Source organism: Capra hircus, chromosome 17, assembly GCF_001704415.2.
Source record: "Capra hircus breed San Clemente chromosome 17, ASM170441v1, whole genome shotgun sequence".
Classification (NCBI taxonomy): domain Eukaryota; kingdom Metazoa; phylum Chordata; class Mammalia; order Artiodactyla; family Bovidae; genus Capra; species Capra hircus.
In genome coordinates, this window is record NC_030824.1 from 17,829,568 (window position 1) to 17,848,619 (window position 19,052).

The window sequence follows — 19,052 nt, forward strand, 5'->3', positions numbered from 1 at the left end:
CTGGGTTACCACGAGAGGTGTAGGTGATTTCAGCAGCGTTCGGGAACCTTCTCTCTCTCCTTTGTCTGCTTTCACTCACAGAAAGTTTGCATCTGGAAGTGGACGTTAGCAGCAGAAACGCCAGCGTGCACTCTTGACCTCCCCAAGGAGTATGGTTTTCAGGTGAGCTCAATTTGAACCTGTAAAGATCCACCTGAAGTTACCCTGAAGCCAGGTCAAAACTCCTTTTTGTTTTGCTGGAGCTTAGTTATGGTGCATTAGAGCTTTTTAAAAAACTCCTATTTGTGTTCTTGGGCTTCCCCGGTGGCTCAGTGGAAAATATTTTGCTTGCAGTGCAGGAGACACAGGAGATGCAGGTTCAGTCCCTAGGTCAGGAAGACCCCCTGGAAGAGGGCATGGCAACCCATTCCAGTATTCTTGCCTAGAGAATCCCATGGACAGAGGAGCCTGACAGGCTACAGTCCATGGGGGTTGCGAAGGGTTGGACACTGACTGGAGCAACTTATGCATGCATCCATGTCCTTAGTTTATTTTTAGTGATAATAGCTATTATTTTGGAGAAGGCAATGGCACCCCACTCCAGTGCTCTTGCCTGGGAAATCCCGTGGACGGAGGAGCCTGGTAGGCTACAGTCCGTGGGGTCGCTAAGAGTCAGATACGACTGAGCGACTTCACTTTCTCTTTTCACCTTCATGCATTGGAGAAGGAAATGGCAACCCACTCAGGTGTTCTGGCCTGGAGAATCCCAGGGACGGGGGAGCCTGGTGGGCTGCTGTCTATGGGGTCGCACAGAGTCGGACACGACTGAAGCAACTTAGCAGCAGTAGCAGCAGCTATTATTTTAAATCTCTTCTTATGCGCAGGTTCTGCTAAGTTCTTTGCATGCAGTATCTCACATAATCTATGCAACATGCTAGAAAGAGGTTACTGTGGAATTAATATTACTGCTATTAATTATCAAATAATCGGTCTACAGTCACCCAGCTTTTCTTATTCTAGAAGCATGCTCTGAACTGCTCTTCATATAGGGCACTTATCAGTATTCTTGATTTGCATGAGGCGACTTGCCAAGGGCACCAAGAGCGATGACTCTACTGCTCTGTATCATCTCAGTCAACCTCGTAGCCTTTGTTCACCTGTGCTTATTCCACTGTGTGCCAGGCACTGTGGTGAGGAAGTATGTTGCTTGTGTGAACTAGAACCCAAGCAGGGGGTCTGGGTGACTGGACTCAGCCAGACACACATCAGTATCAGTTTTATATCCATTTTCTCTCTTTCTCCCCCTCCGCCAACATTCTTCCTGCTCCCAGAAAAAAGTAATTTCTTACTTAAAAAAAAAAATTTATTTGGCTGTGCCAGGTCTTACTTGCAGCAAGCAGGATCTAGTTTCCTGATGAGGGATTGAACCCAGACTTCCCTGGATTGTGAGCTGGAGTCTTAACCACTGGACCACCAGGGAAGTCCCAAATTTCCTTACTTCTTAGAGTTACCAGTCATACTTGGATATTTAGAATGAGATACCAAAAATATTTTGGGGATTTTGATAGACATTGCACTGAATCTGTAGATTCCTTTGGGTAGTATTGTCATCTTAACAGTATTGCCTTCCAACCCAGGAGCACAATATGTTTTTCTATTTATTTATATCATCTTTAAGTTCTTTCAACAGTGTTTTTTTTTTTAATTTTACCAGGTTTTTAGTTGTATTTTATTTTTAATTGGATAATTACAGTATTGTGATAGTTTCTGCCATACATCAACCTGAATCAGCTATAGATATGTATATGTATGGCCCTCACTCTTGAACCCCCCACTGCCTCCCCACCCAACCCCTCTAGGTTGTCACAGAGCACCAGCTTCAGGGTCCCTGAGTCATACAGCAAATGCCCACTGGCTGACTATTTTACATATGGTAGTATATGTGTTTCAATGGTACTTTTCTCAAATCATCCCACCTTCTCACACTCCTACTGTGTCAAAAAGTCTGTCTCAGCAGTGTTTTGTAATTTTCAGTATACAGATCTTTCACTTCCTTGGCTAAATTTATTCCTGAGTATTTTTTATGCTTATGTTTTTATGCTTTTTATGTGGAATTGTTTTCTTAATTTTTTTCTCAGAATGTTCATCGCTAGTGTCTAGAAATGCAACTGACTTCTATAATGCAGCTTTGCTAAATACACATGGCTATTTCCATTTAAATTGGTTAAAGTAAAAGCACACATTCATTTCCTTGGTCTCACAAGCCACACTTCAACCAATCGTCATTCACGTGGAGCCGGTGGTTACCCCTGTTGACAACACACGTGATAGAACATCTCCATCCCCTCAGGAAGTACTGTGGACAGCACTGCACAGACTCCCGGCCCCCTCCCTGCAAACCCTGGGTGCGTCCCACCGTCAGCCTCCTCTGGATCCAGGCCCCAGAGGGCTGAATGTGGCTGATGAGAACTACCCAACTGAGCAGATTCATCTTACTTAAAATTCAGTCACGACTTTCAAGAGGGCTCTCAGCCTGGCCTGGCTGCTCTGGTAGGCTGTCGTTTTCATTTCTAGAGACAACAGTTTCATACCTGCTCCTCCCATCTCCCACTGCCCTGCCTCCCATACTCAGCTGATGACCCCTACCCCTCCTGTTTCACTGAGAAAAATGGAAGCCATCAGATACAAACACCAGCCTGTTCTCCCTCCTCAACCTGCCGTGTGTGTGTGTGTGTGTGTGTGTGTGTGTGCGTGCGTGCACGCTAAGTTGCTTCAGTCATGTCCGACTCTTTGCAACCCCATGGAATGTAGCCCGCCTGACTCCTCCGTCCATGGGATTCTCTAGGCAAGAATACTGGAGTGGGCTGCCATGCCCTCCTCCAGGGGATCTTCCTGACCCAGGGATCAAACCAGTGTCTCCTGCATTGTAGGTGGATCCTTTAGCCGCCGAGCCACCTGGGAAGCCCTATAAATCTGCCACACACCTTCGACCTTCTCTCTTCCCTCTCTGACTGCAGTGAGGGGCCAGTGCACTAGTTCCTGGCTGCCTGAGGCCCTTCTGCAGCTCTCACCTCCCCCTCTACTACGCATAAACATGCTTTAGGACCACTGATCCTGAGAGAATACTCTGACCCCACATCTCCTTCCAACTACGCCCCCTGTTCCTCTTTATAGGGAAACGTCTCAGAAGCGCCATCCACACTTGCTTTCTCTGCTTCCTCATCTCATTTCCTTTTTATTTTTTATTTTTTTGCAGGAAATATTTGACTCTTTGTGTTTTATTGCTAAATAAGGCATACATGCAAAACGTGTACATTTTAGAGAAGAAAATAAAACGTACCTGTGTGCTCATCACAGGATCATGGAATAGAACGTTACCTTAACCCTAGAGGCCCCCTGTGTTCCCCTTCCTGATCTCATCCTCAGTCTTGCTCCCTGAAGTTAACCATTATCCCAAATTTTGTATTATTCATGCCTGTGCTTTCCTTTATACTTTTCTCCGGTGACCTATGTATCTCTCAATACTACCTGTTTTCATTTTACCTGTTTTTGACCTTTCGGTATCTGTGACTGGGTCTTCCCTGGTGGCTCAGTGGTAAAGAATCCACCTGCCAGTGCAGGAGCTGCAGGAGCCGTGGGTTCAATGCCTGGGGTCAGGAAGATCCCCTGGAGTAGGAAATGGCAACCCGGTCCGTACTCTTGCCTGGAGAATCCCATGGACAGAGGAGCCTGGCAGGCAGTCTATGGGGCTGCAAAAAGTCAGACATGACTGAAATGACCAAGCATGCATGTGTTTGGAATCAGAATAATTGTTTGATCTGCTCAGCGTTGTTTCTGAGAATCGCTCACGTCAATCCTTGAGCTGTAATCCCTATTCACCTTCCCTGCTGTTTCGTTTTTTGCTCTTTGAGTGTTGCAGGACTTATTTATCCATCCTCTGTGGATGGACATTTCCCTCTTCCCATCTGTCTTCCACCCACCCACCGCTCTAACAGAGCTGGGCTGCTCACAGTCACTGGTATCCCCAATCAAATGGACATTGTTTTTTTTTTTTAAATAGCTTCCCAATGGGTCTCCCCATTTTTAGTTTTTAATTTTTATAGATTTTATTTTAAAATCTGACAAAAATTTTTTTGGCTATACTCGATCTTTGTTGCTGCGTACAGGCTTTCTCTAGTTGTGAGCAGGGACTCCTCTCTAGTTGTGGTGTGAGAGCTTCTCATTGAGGTGGCTCCTCTTATTGCAGAACACGGACTCTAGGGCTTAGTTGCTCCTTAGCATGTGGAATCTTCCCGGACCAGGGATTGAACCCATGACCCCTGCATTGACAGGTGGATTCTTAACTACTGGACCATCAGGGAAGTCCCACAACTGTCAATCTTACTGCTAAATTTTTTTGAAAGTTATGTGTCTTTTCCCCCACCTCTGGCTGCTTTTAAGATTTTGTCTTGGTTTTCAACAGTTTTTCGATGGATGGTGTATCTGTGTGTGTATGGACATATTGTTGTTGTTGTTTTTTAAAAAAAACTTTATCCTTTGGGTTTTTTGAACTTAAGATGCCATGTTTCCTCAGTTTTGGAAAACTCTGGCCATTGTCTCTTCAAACATTACTTCTGCCACGTTCTTTCTTTCCTCTCCTTCTGGGACTCCAGCTATATGTAAGTTAGACCTTTTCAGCTTGTCCCATAGGTCTTTTATTCTCTTTTCTGTTCTTCTGTGTCTTTATGCTTCATTCTGGATCTTTTCTCCATAATTTATCTTCCTTTTTTACTGTTAATTGGGCTTCCCTGGTAGCTCCTTTTAGGCTAATGAGTTATTTATTTGGCTATATTTAATTTTCTGTTAAACCATATTTTGAGTTTTTAAAGCTATTTTTTTCCAGATCTAGAAGTTCCATTTGATTCTTTTTAAAAATAGAGTTATCGCTCTCGGCCTTAGCGCCATCTTTTGAGAAACCTCTGCGCCATGAGAGCGAAGTGGAGGAAGAAGCGAATGCGCAGGCTGAAGGGCAAAAGAAGAAAGATGAGGCAGAGGTCCAAGTAAACTTGTACACCTATGGAAGCCACAGAAGCAGAAACAAGGGAAGCCAGAGGCCAGGGACGCTGGTACAAAGTGTGGACTGCATGCCTACTATCTAGAACTTCTCAATGGATCTGGAACATCTATGGCCATTCTGATCGCCTTGACCACCTTTGAGAGACCTACCTTGCTCATATCAAAGCCGTCCCTTTTATTGCCTTGGACCTGTGATAACTATGGACTAGTTCTCTTCTCAGTTGTGGCTGAATGTAACGTGTACAATAAATCATCTCTTTTGCTGTCTTAGCTGAAGAAAAAAAAAATAGAGTTATCTGGTAGCTAATCATCAGAGAAATGCCAATCAAAACCACGATGAGCTATCTCCTCAGACATATCAGAACGGCTATCATCAAAAAGGCCACATATAGCAAATACTGGTGAGGGTGTGGAGCAAAGGGAACCCTTGTACACCTGGGAATGTAAATTGGTACAGCCATTGGAAAACAATATAGAGGTTTTTCAAAAAACTAATAATAGAACTTCCATATGACCCAGAAATTCCACTCCTGGGCATATATCTGAAAAAAATTACTGATTCACAAAGATACACCCACCCCAATGTTCAAAGTAGCGTTATTTACAATTACCAAGATGTGGAAGCCACCTAAGTGTCCATCCACAGATGAATGGGTAAAGAAGATGTGGTCCATACATTCAGTGGAACACTCAGCCATAAAAATTACCTGGTGTTCTCTTTCTGTAGATCACTCATCTCCCTCCTTTCCAGTAATATGACTCTTTCACATGCCTGGTTATTTTTCATTGAATGCCTGATGTTGTACTTTAAAAAGAATAGGAATAATTTGAGGCTCAGAATGATAATAACTTCCTCCAAGGAAGACTTAGTTTTACTTCTTTGGGGCCTTTGGCAAAGCAATCACCTCCATCTAATCAGAGACTGAGGTGACTTGAGGCTGATTTTCAGCCTTTGTGAAGCCTTGTCCATGTACTTCCTTTCACCAGGTCTTCACCCCACCCAGACCTTTGTCCTGTTCTGAAATTGACCCTCAGACATTAGCCATGGTAGCTTACATTCCTGAAGTGATGCAGCAAGCAAGGGGCAAGGAGTCGGTGATGGGGTGGAAGGGGCAGGAACGGAACCTAAAAAGCATTTCTTGAACCTGTCTCTCAAAGCTGCCTCCTGCGCACCACTTCCTGTCAGATCGCAGCCACCCGCCTCCTGCACACGCACCATTTCAAGACTTGCACTTAAGTGTCCCCAGGGATTCCTCACTTGTTGTAGTTGTTCTGCGTTTCAGGTTTCCTTCACTTCTATAGTATCCACAGGGTTGGTTTTTGGGAAGAGAGCCAGGCAACCCATGCTATTCACCATCTTGGCAGGAATCAGAAAATCTTTCCAATATTTTGCATTCATTCCAAGTTCCTTTGTGGCCCCATTAAATTTAGAAATCAGTACGCCGCAGCCTTTGTCCAAAAGGACACAGAATAAAGCTTATTGGTGAATACTGGTTTACTTTTGCTTGTTCCGATTTATAGATGATGAATTACGGTAAATAAGACTAAATAAGAAAGGAAACTCAAGTTCATTAATTTTCACACTCAGTATTTCAGTTATATCCTATTGCTTATAAAATGCCATGTGTTTTCTGTTTTATATTCCTACTCAATTATTTATTTTAATAAAAAATATTATTTAATTTAATTATATTTTTTGGCCACACCACCTGGCTTGTGGGATCTTAGTTCCTCCACCAGGGATTGAACCCATGCCCACTACAGTGGAAGTGTGGAGACCTAACCATTGGACCACCAGGGAAGTCCCCCAAATATTATTTAACATTCAGCTTAACCAGATAGAAACAGAAAATTTTTTATAGTAATATATTTTAATATTTTATATTTCAGAACTACCTAATTTTTAATCCAACAAATAATAAAGAATTGGTGAGCAATAGTAAAACACAAGCAATATATTATATGTGGGTAAGTAGAACTGTTTTCATTTGTTTTAAATATATGGACAAGTATCTGTTTATTCTTTGAGTACAGATGTTTTGGCAATATAACAATATAGTATCTACTTAGTGTTTTGATTTAATTATAGCATTTATTTTAGTCCCACTGGAAATTAGCATATTAAGTCAGAAGCACATACTTTAAATTCTATTTAATTTTTTAAATTAATGAAATGAATATTTTTTGAATGTATTTAAGGCCTAAGATATAGGAGTTTTCAAATCTTGCACTTTTTTAAAAATTAATTATTTTAATTGGAGGCTAATTACTTTACAATATTGTAGTGGTTTTTGCCACACATTGAAATGAATCAGCCATGGGTGTACATGTGTCCCCCATCCTGAACCCCCAATTAGCAGACTGGTGATAATGTATACTGACACAGGGCAAAATCATGGTATTAAAAAGACATCAAAATGTAAACATAAAATTACCATATGACCCACCAGTTTCCAGGTATATACCCAAAAGAATTGAAAACAGTCATTCAAACAGATTCTTATATACAGATGTTGACAGCAACAGCATTATACACAATACCCAAAAGGTAGGAGCAAATGTCCATCAACTAATGAATGGATAAACCCAGTGTGGTCTATCCATATGTGGAATATAACCTAGTCTTTAAAAGGAATGAAGTGCCAACACCTACTGCAACTTGAGAACATTATGGTGAATGAAAGAAGCCAGACACAAAAAGCCAGATACTGTATGATCCCATTCATAGGAAACTTTCAGAATACCTGAATCCATAGAGACAGAAAGAATGGTGGTTGTCAGGGAATGGAGGAGTAGGGGATGGGGGTGATTGCTTGATGATAAGGGGGTTCCTTTTGGAACCAAAGAGAGTAACAGTTGCACAGCATTGGTTATGTACTAAATGCCACTCAGTTGTACACTTTAAAATGGTTAATGGTTAATTTTATGTTATGTGAATTTTCCCTCAATAAAAAATGCAAAACAATTTAGTTGCTGATTTACAGTGATAACTCATCACTTCAGGTGTTAATGATAGCTTAAAACCTTATAAATGCAGAAGTCAGATCTGCATTAACAACCACTTAAAATCACAGTCATTTGTGGCATTATTTATTTATTTTCTTTCAGCATGTTTTTAGATGTTCCTGGAGACAGCAGGTTCTCCTACCTGTAGAAATTGCAAAGCTCTGACCCTGTTTTGATGCATTAGTTTTGATTTTGCTGTTATGTTGCTTTTCTTTTGGAAATGTCTTTTTTAAAGTAGTGATTATTTTTTTCTGTGCTTATCAGTATCCAGAGGGAGGCATACTTGCTCACAGTGCCCCAGTTTTAACAGAAAAAGTGAGTATGACTGTTGTGCTTTTATATGCCTGACTTTGTAGGAAATGAGTATGTGTGTGTCAGCCTAGTATCTTTGGGGTGCTCTGTGTGTGTCTTGATATTGGAAAATAACTTGAAATTTTTACTTAGGTCCTTCACCATACTGAATGGTCGGTTTAAAATAATGGAAGGATTTTTCAAAATAATATAGAATACAAATAAATGGCAAAGAGATACATGTATATGTATATGGGTTAGTCCCTTAGCTGTTCACCTGGAATGGCCACAATATTGCTAATTGACTATACCCCAGTACAAAATTAAAAGTTTGAAAAAATTGTAAATTTATCTTGCAATATTGAAAATAAATGGCAAAGGAATTTTACTAACACAGCAAATACCTAAGAAAGAGGTGGCTTTTATAATGTATGTGTGCCTGTGACAAAGGATGAAAATTAATTTGGGGTGATGTAAGTGAAGTCACTGAACATGAGTGGATCCCTTAAGCTGCTTAGTTTTCAGAACAATTAAAAAATGATATGGAAGGACTTACCTGGTGGTCCAGTGGTTAAGAATCCACCTTCCAATGCAGGGGACGTGGGTTTGTTCCCTGGTCATGGAATTAAGATCCCACATGCCTTGGAGCAACCAAGCCCCACACCACAACTGAAGTGAGCCCACGTGCCATAACTGGAGAAGCCCCCAAGCCGCAACGTAAGATCCTGCGTGCCACAGCTAAGACCCAGCGCAGCCAAACTAAATTTTAAAAACTGATGTTGGGTGTTTAGCTGTTTAAGGTCCAGTAGGAAGGTGGTGAGCCAGGTGTTAGCAGAAACATTTTATCCTGCTGGCTTTCCTTGAGCAATTGCACCAGGGGTGGACCTTGAGACCTGTCTCCTGCATCCGTTTCTGTTTCTGATACTCCTGTAACCTGTTCTCAGGGTGCACCTTATGATGGTTTTTCTGTTTCCTTTCTTCTTTTTTGATTCAGTCTATAAAACTTTACTTTTCAAGCAAGCATGCAGAAAGGAAAAATAAAGAGAGAGAGACAGTGGACACAAGGCAAGAAGATGATTCTGTCTGCAAACTCAGCTTTTTATAACTTGAAGTATCAAAAGCTAAATACAGTCGATTCTCGTTATTTGCCATAGTTATGTTCTGTACAGTCTCTGCAGACCTGAGTTAGTGGATGCTGAATCGTTGCTCCTGGGGGAGTTGTAAGAACAGGTTCCTGCCAGCTTAGGGTCACCATACTTTCATCGGCTGATAGATCCATGATCTTGTTTTATGTATGTTTCTATTTAAAGACAGAATATTTAATTTATAATGTTAGTTCCTTAACGTTAGACTCAAGGTTGACAGCACCAGGTAGAACTCATGCCGAATGAGGCTTATCTAATGCAGGTGAATTCTCTGGAAGGAATGTCACAGCCTTCTCGTACTCCAAGAGCACCATATGGTATTTTAATACCATGTTCAGGAGCCAATTTAAATACCAAAATCACCAATAAAAAGTACCCCCCCCCCAAAAAAAAGAGCAAACATCATGGCAGTAAAGACCAGGTTAAGGACACTTGCTTCCTGAGAGCTGAAACCAGACAGAGAATTGCCTTGCTTGACCTCAGCTGGGAATGTCAAGTGTTTTGCCACTTGGCACACACACACATCTGCAAATGATTGTGAGGTGCCACGAGGATTGCTTTGGAGGTTACACATACATTTCAGCACACAGGTAAATTCATGAAAATGGAATCCACAAAGAATGAGAATCGGCTGCAGTTTGAAATGATAAAAACGCCTCGTGTTGAACAGGGCTGCTTTTAGACAAGAATGTGCTGTTCGAGCTTGACCAGTTGTACTTCTACTGACCTCAAAGAGGTCCACCCTAGAATTTTCTCTGCCTAAGTAGAGAGCCAGACAGCAGACTTGCTGTATCATATGACAGATCACTGACATCCTTCGTGTGTTCATTCAGTAAACATTCGCCAAGGGTTCACTCGCTGCTCTGCGTTCTTTCTATACTTCGTCTCCAGAACACTGTTAGAGAAAGATGGCCTGGTGCCTTATCCTACGTAGCATACATTTAGTAAGGGATCTTAGGGGCATTTCTATGTAAAGCACTTACTTTCCACTGATGGGAAGATGATTTATGATCAGAAGAAGACTGGGAGAATTGTTTTATGACTTTTTACAGCTGGAGCATGCTTTTGTTCATGACGGACATTAGTTTCCTTATCAGTTTCTGAAAACTCTGAAAGAGAAGTTGTGCAGGTATAAACAGTGATTAACCACTCTTTCTTCTGCTTTAAGCAAACCATTTAATTAAGCCCGTATGTAGCCCTTCACTTGCTCTTAGCAAACCCTCAGAGGTTCAGAACTGCCTGGATCATGACAATCCTCAGGGAAGTGTTTTTTAACTGACTTTTTTAACTTTATTTTTTTTCCTACTATATTTAGGTGAAACATTATAAAACGTTGTGCTGATAAATGTTTTGTTTTATATTTACCATCGACGGTAACTTGTACATATAACGTGTAACCTGTCTTTTGAAATACAGACATTCAACAAGCTCGTGGGAAAATTTAGCCAGTCTGTCTTTCATTTGAATTTAACCCAAATACTGTCCGCGACGATGGAAGGGAAGCTGGTTGTCTGGGACATTTACCGCCCACCGCCATCTGCCTCCTCCTCCATGGGCTTTCCCCATATCAAACCTTGCAAACTGGTTCATTTGCAGAAGGAGGGTATCACTGTGCTCACTACAGTTGACAGGTAATTAGTGAATGAAAAAGTAGCTGTAGATGATTATAAACTTATCTAAAAACCCTTTTGGAGGTAGATACATATTTTGTATATGCAAAGATTGTTTCTAGGGAGAACCAATTTAACTGGGAACACTGGCTGCCTCTGAGGAAAAGAACTGAGAACCAAGATTAAGGACAGGGGTGGATTTACTTCTTTTTATAGTCTCATTTGTACTAATTGGGTTGCTGTTATTTTTTTAAAAATTGCATGGGCATGCATTACTTTTAAACCCAACCCTTTTGGATTGGTGAAACAAAAAGTAACTGGGTTTTTTCCTTCTGCCCTAGTTAGACTTATTTTGCACCCTAAATTTTACATTCTTTCAGTGGAAGAAAATGACATAAAGAGCTATTTTTTTTTCTGATGACAAAATAACATTTGCCAATCATGAAAAGATAAAATACAACAAAACTTTATAGAGTTCCTTAACTCCTTGATTTTGAGGGGCTGTGGGCATCCACAACTGATCTCAGCCTTATGCCTTAGCCTCAGACATAAAGGGGTTCACATGCCAAATACATTATTTCCTTGCTAAGTGATCTGGGACAAGGGACTTAAATGTGCCAAACCTCCATTCTTCCATCTGCAAAGTGGGCATCATAACACTGTCCCTCTCTGAGTGATTGTGTGAGGATGGTTTGCTGGATCTTAGTTTCCTGACCAGGGACTGAACCCATGTCTCCTGCAATGGAAGCACTGAGTCCTAACCACTGGGCTACAAGGGAACGTCCCAAGGATTGTAAAACTCTTAGCACACTCTCTGGCACAGGGGAGCTCTAGGTACAACAGCCCTTGTCAGGGTGCTAGGGAAGTTCCCCAAAGTGCTGGAGACAGTTGCCTCATGACGAGGACCCTGCCCACGTGGTGGGAGTCACTGTGCCCTCTGCTCTCCAAAGGCCTGTTGCTCCCCTTCCCCTTTCTTTAATACAGGGTCTATATTAAAGGTCTTCCCTTTTCTTTAATAACAGTGAGGCCCTGGAGTGGCTTGCAAAGAGAAATACAAATCGTCATCTTCACCCAGTTGGTGGGAAAAGATAGCAGTAGAATCACACTTGATGAAGCAGTCAACTTTAATCATTGAGGAATAGGACCCAGGGAAGACCATGCCTGGGTTCCCCTCTCTCCATGTTAAGTAAAACACAGCCAGGGGACTTCCCCTGCAGTCCAGTGGTTAAGACTCTGCACTTCCAAGGGAGAGAACGAGGGTTCGGTCCCTGGTTAGGGAAGTAAGATCCTGCATGCTGAGTGGTGCGGCCAAAACAACAACAAAACAAACAAACAAAAAAACCCAGCCAGGACCAGGGAGCCCTTGCAGGAAAAAGTCTTAAGAAACACAGGAGGGAAAAAAAAAAAAAATTGCCTTGTTTTGCTGTTTCTGTCCAGCAGAGGGCAGTGAATGCCGTTCTAGCCAATTACTCTGCCCACTTGCCTTGCTTATTAATCAGAAACCACATTTAATCGCTTTTCATATATATATATATATATGAGAAAATTCATCCCCCACCTCCCCCCCGTGATTAGAATTATGTCAGAGGCTTAAAAAAAAAACAAGCTCATTGGGATGGCTCTGAGGAAATAAAAACCATTCTGTCACACAGCACTGCCTTTGGCTGTGATGACTGGACAGGGTTTTACGATCCCTCTCACAGCAGTTGTCTCCCTGCGTCCCATTGCCAGCCTGTGTGACTTCAGAGGGACGGTAGCCAGACTCTGTTGTCATCTGTAGTCTGTGGTGGAGAATGGAAATCACTGCCCACTGCCGTTGCACAGGACTGACCTTAGAGGGCAGGGCAGAGGAAAGCAGAGAGCATGGACTTTGTGTCCCATACACTTGGACCCCTGCACAGTCTGCCTAGCCATGTGGCCCTGATAGGGTTGCCAGGTTTAAGTGTGTGCCGGGACTTCCCTGGTGGTCCAGTGGCTAAGACTCTGATCTTCCAATGCTGGGGGGTCTGGGTTCAATCCCTGGTCAGGAAACTAGATCCCACATTGCACAATGAAGGATTTGAATGTGGAACTCAAGATCCCTCATGCTGCAACTAAGACCTGATGCAGAAAATAAATTTTATATATATTATTTTATATATATATATATATATATATATATATATATATGTCCCAAACACTGCATGAGGCAATTGCATTTGGGAGCATACACTATTTGGGACATACTTACCCTAGAAATTTACTCATGGTTCATCTGAAATTGAAATTTAACTGAGTATCCTGCATTTTTACTTGTTAAATCTGGCAATCCCAGGCCTTAAACCTTAGTTTCCCAAAGATGAACTGGGAATGACAGGAAAATCAGCCTCATGGGGCCATATTCAGTGAAAGTTTTTACAACGCCCGGAGTCCAGAGGCTGGCATATGTGTTCAATAGATGATACTCAGTATCATTATTTAACCTACAATGCGGAGACCTGGCTTCGATCCCTGGGTCGGGAAGATGCCCTGGAGAAGGAAATGGCAACCCACTCCAGTACTCTTGCCTGGGAAATCCCATGGACAGAGGAGCCTGGCAGGCTACAGTCCATGGGGTCACAAAGAGTTGGACACATCTTAGTGACTAAACCACCACCACCACTATTTAACAAACTGACTTTATCCTCTGTTTTCAGCTATATTGTCACAGGTGACATTCGGGGCAACATCAAGTTCTATGATCACACCCTCTCCATTGTGAACTGGTACAGCCACTTCAAACTCAGCTGCATAAGATCCCTGTCCTTTTCAAAGACCCCCGCGGTCCCTCCGGCCGAAAATACAAACTATCCTCCAGACTGCACTCTAAAAAGTGACCATTTTGTTGTAAGGTGAGTTGTTAACTGTTGTTGTTCAGTCGCTAAGTGTCCGACTCTTTGCGACCCCATGGACCACAGGCAGCATGCCAGGCTTCCCTGTCCTTCACTATCTTTCGGAGTTTGCTCAAACCCATGTCCAATGAGTCGGTGATGCCATCCAACCATCTCATCCTGTGTCGTCCCCTTCTCCTCCTGTTCTCAGTCTTTCCCAAGCATCAGGGTCTTTTCCAGTGAGTCGGTTCTTCACATTAGATGGCCAACGTATTGGAGCTTCAGCTTCAGTATCAGTTTTTCCAGTGAATATTCAGAGTTATTTCCTTTAGGATGGGCTGGTTTGATCTCCTTGGGACTCTCAAGAGTCTTCTCCAGCACACAGTTCCAAAGCATCGTTTCTTCAGTGCTCAGTTGAAGTTGTTCATGAACCCCATCATTGGAACAGTCAAAAAGCTGTGTCTTCTTTTAGTTTGTGTACCGTGGTATCTTCTTCCTGTTCCTGGGACGTGAAATACAGGGAACCTGGCCTTTTTAGTTAGGCCTTTCCCTGGGTCAGAGATGGATCTCCTTGGCTGATTACGATCACTATTTAATCTTTTTCCTTTTTTTAAGTGAAACATCATTCTCCTATTAAGAATGTTTAGTGATAGGAAGCTGGAAATGGCTCTGATCTCAGTTACCTCTGGAGTCCTTCATTGTAGGTTGGTCTCCTTTCTCTGAGCTGAGTTTGTCCTAGCTCTGTGGTTAAAGGGATTTGATAGTGAATAGCCATAACATTTCAAGACAGAATTATCTGTGAGCCTGCTTAATTACCCTTGCCGTATTTGCAGGCACATCTGTATGTGTGCACCCAGCACCATATTTGCATACACAAATGAATATTTGCATGTGCAGATTAGCTAATTGTACAACTGACTGTCCATCTGCATACTTAATGACTCAATTTACATGTAGAAATGTGGGCTTTTTCACTTGCAAATAGAGGCTGTTGGGGTTTGGTGGCGTATTTTTGGAGATGCTGGGTTAATAATGTCACTAAATTACAGACGACAGAGGCGTTTCGTGTGCAATTAGAACCAGAATTGCTGGCGTGCCCTGTTCCCTGCAAGTGCTGATACGGGTTGGTCTCTCCTTGGCAAACAGGAATTTTATCATCGGAACATCAGATGCATCAGTGTACCACTTGACAGTAGATGGGACTAAACTTGAGAAGTTATTTGTTGAGCCCAGGGATGCCATTTGTGCCATCTCCTGCCACCCATACCAGCCCCTCATCGCCATCGGAAGTTTCTGCGGGATAATCAAAGTGTGGGATTATGAACAGAAAAAATACCTCTTCAGCAGGGTCTTTGAGAAGGGGCTTGGAGTTCAGAGTCTGACCTACAACCCTGAAGGTATTTTCATCTTATCCACCTATCTTGGGTTCTAAACCAAAAACAGACCCAAATGGCTCTGCCTTCAGCTGTAGCAGCTCCAGGAAGGTGACCTTGACCCACTCCCTGCACCAGGCCAGATGGGATGCCTGGTCCCCCTGGATGCTGCAGAACTCTGCACCGCCTGGTCTCATCCCACGGTGCCATGTTTTCCAGTTTGCTTCTTCCTCTCAGGACCTTGTCTATCCTGTTCGTTGCTGTCTCCTTGGCACCTAGGACAAGGCTTGGCACAGAGTTGATATTTCTTGAGTCAATGTAGTCCTTTTCTTTCTTTCTTTCTTTTTTAATGTAATTTATTTATTTAGCTGTGCGGTTCTTAGTTTCGGCATGCCGAATCTTTAGTTGCGGCATGTGAACTCTTAGCTGCAGCACATGTTTCTAGTTCCCTAACCAGAGACTGAACCCAGGCCCCCTGCACTGGGAACTCAGAGTCTTAGCCCCGGGCCACCAGGAAAGTACCAGTGAAAGCGTTTTTCAACCCTTGTTCTCCAACTTGTGATTTCAGGAGCTCTGCTTGGAGCTGGCTTCACAGAGGGGACTGTTTACATTTTTGATGCAATGTCCTTAGAAAGTGCAATCTCAGAGCCTTTCAGATATTCCAGAAGCAGCGTGACTCACATCAGCTTCTCCCATGACTCCCAGTACATGGCGACGGCTGTGAGTATCATCAGTGAGTGCGGTCCAGTGACTTCGCAACCTCCTTTAAAGCCGCAAGAGGGAGGAGTTGGGACATGCAGGGGGGGAAGGGGGAGAGCAGGGGCTTCAGGGTACGGGTTTCTTTGGGAGGCAGGAGATGAAAATGCTCTAAAACCATGATGATGGATGCATAACTCTGTGAATATACTAAAGTCCATTGAATTGTACATCTCTGGCGGGTGAATTGTGTGTGGTGTGAATTATATCTCAATAAAGCTGTTATAAAAAGAGAAAGGGATGGGGGAAGTGGGGCAGCGGGTGGGTGGAGCCTCCGAACTCCCCGAACTCCCCGACTCTGGACTCTGCCACTCTGGCAGCTCACGTTGGTTTGTGAGTTTTTTGGAATCCTCTGTCTGCATCCTGGCTTTCATCTTTCCCTTTGATTTCTGATGAGATGACCTTCTCATTTATCTCAAGGCAAAGTCTTCCGCAGAGCATTTTGGATTCTGTCCCTTCCCTCTGTGAATAGGGCTCTTAATCCCAGTAAAGATTTTTTCGGGACCCCGACCTCTCCCTTCCCCCGGCTTCTCCTGGGAGAGGGGGTGGGGATGCGGGGAAGTAGCTGCTGACACCCTTGACTCCAACTCGCTTCCCATTAGCACAGCAACTCAGGTGTCCCGTGTCCCTTCAGGCTGTTCCCGTCTGCTCTCCGTTTAGCTCTCAGCCATCATGTATGTATTTTTTAATCATACCTTTTAAAATTTTGTGTAGCTGGATAAAGAGAAGGGAGGACAAAGGCAGAAAAGGTAGGGATTTCAGTTTCCAACAGAGAATGACATGGGGACCAGCAAGGATAGTAAGACCATAATGTTAGACAAATACCATCTCTGCCCACTGCACCACCCCTCTCCCCACCCCACTGCCTGCCACTACCTTCTTTGAACTCTGATTTTTCTCATCTGCAAAAATGGGTATTATTTTACCACTTGTTCCAATAGACAGAGGTTTTCTTTTTGGATAAAATTCTCTAAAAGCAAAGTTAGCATGAAAAACACAGTGATAACTCTTAACTTACAAAATCGAAAACGAGTAACTTCAGCTCTTTCCCGCATACTCAGGATGTCAGTTTCACTGTGGCTGTTTATGTGGTGAGAGTCAAACATGGACAAAGGGTCTGGGAATACTTGGCAAGGCTTCGCTCTCACCGCAAGAGCATTCGAAGCGTCCTGTTCGGGGTTCATCTGGACAGCAACGAGCCCCGACTGCTGAGCCTCGGCAGAGACAGACTCCTGGTGAGCTCTTTGCTTTCCTTTGCCTGGCCCTCAGGACCGTGTCTCATTCTTGTTATTTCCCTGGAGTCTGGCACAGAACCAGTATGTGTGTTTGTTGGAGAAGACGAATATGTGGGGACTTCCATGCTGGTCCAGTGGCTAAGACTCCACATTCCCAATGCCCAGGTTTGATCCATGGTCAGGGAACTGGATCCCACATGCCACAACTCAAGAGTTCGAGTTGGCAGGTGAAGATCTCGTATGCTGCATCTAAGACCTGGCACAGCCAAATGAATAAATTAAATAAATAAATGTCTTTTAAAAAAGAAAGGGAATGTATGACGAAGTAGCAAAAACCATTCTGCGTTGGGACTTGGCTTTCATGCAGCTCTGACACCACACAGGGACTCGTGTCCTGAGTGAGGAGGGCTCTGGGAAATGGCATGTTGGTGGAGCGGAGGTGGTCCTCCCCACAGCATGGACAGCTCAGCCACCTTTGCCTCTCAGTGGACATTTGGAAGCTAACAGTCACGATTCCCGTGTCTCGGGGTCAGGGCCAGGCTGTTACCTCCATGTGACAACCCAGAGAGGATCGAGAGGTAAAGGCAGTGACCGTGGCAGATGTGATATTACATGACTGAGCCCAAAGGATTCAAAACCAGTTGATTTATCTGTGCATCCATCCTAACTTCCTTTCTTTCCTCCCCTTACTTCCTTTATTCTGTCTACTCTTTTTAAAAAATATATATTTAAAATTTTATTTATTTATTTGACTGTGCCAGGTCTTAGTTGCAGCACATGAGATTGTCAGTCTTCACTGTGGCATGTGGGATCTAGTCCCACAACCAGAGATGAAACCTGGACCCCCTGCATTAGGACTTCAGGGTCTTAGCCAGAGGACCACCAGCGAAGTCCCTATTCTGTCCATTCTTCCATCCACCCATCATCTATCCATCCTTCCTTCCTTCCATCCATCCCGGTCTGTCCACCAAAACCTACCTATGGGTGAAATTGAGCAGGCTGCTAATGTATGACTTTTGAGAGCTGAGATTTAGCTATGAATTAGTTCCTACTCACAGAAAGTTACCACGATAATGCTAAGTGAAGCAGGACAACAAAGTTAACAAGAGTTCAGGTTCTGGAGTTAGTTGGACCTAGATTTGAATTCTCACTCTACCACTCCTTGGCTGTGTGACCTTGGGAAAGCCACAGAGTCTCTCTGAACATCTGTTTTCTCATCTGCAAAATGGGCATAGCAGGACTGCAGCACTGGGGAGTTGTATTAAATGGCATCATCTTGCTCATAATGGATTCTCCATATTGGTAGTTTATTAGGTGTAGAAGTTCAGGCAATTCTCCTCTTAAAAGGCCTGATACTGTCTCCCCCGAGAAAAGGATTGTTGACTGACTTCATTCACCTCAGTCCTCATGCGTGTTCATCTGGGCTTCTCTGTAGATTGAGTATAACCTACTCAAGAGCTACAAAGACCACCTGGCCGTCCTGGACATTCACCGAACCGACCAGGGCAGCTATCCCACCTGTATGGTCTGGTATCCGCCACTCACCAAGGAGCTCTTCCTGCTCATTTGCAACAGTGGCTACAAAGTGAAGCTTTTTAATTCTGCCACAAAAATGTGCAGGTAAGCCAGGGAGCTTCCCGCAAAATGGTGCATAAATCAACTTCTCGGTCCCCAGGTTATTTCAAGTCCCACCTTAAGGACCTGCAAAGAGCTTGCCTACCATTACAACCCTTCTTACTTTGCAAAGTAGGAA

General features: G+C 43.3%; 1 protein-coding gene across 1 annotated transcript in view; it reads left to right on the forward strand.

Moving 5' to 3' along the window:
* Positions 1–19,052, forward strand: part of WDR66 (WD repeat domain 66) — a 71,870-nt gene that overhangs the window by 19,064 nt on the left and 33,754 nt on the right. The window contains exons 7-15 of the mRNA XM_018061299.1: positions 82–162; positions 6,925–7,002; positions 8,305–8,355; positions 10,893–11,107; positions 13,762–13,956; positions 15,082–15,332; positions 15,877–16,028; positions 17,126–17,299; positions 18,735–18,919. Coding sequence (XP_017916788.1) covers positions 82–162; positions 6,925–7,002; positions 8,305–8,355; positions 10,893–11,107; positions 13,762–13,956; positions 15,082–15,332; positions 15,877–16,028; positions 17,126–17,299; positions 18,735–18,919 — 1,382 coding nt within the window. The remainder of the gene's footprint in view (positions 1–81; positions 163–6,924; positions 7,003–8,304; positions 8,356–10,892; positions 11,108–13,761; positions 13,957–15,081; positions 15,333–15,876; positions 16,029–17,125; positions 17,300–18,734; positions 18,920–19,052) is intronic.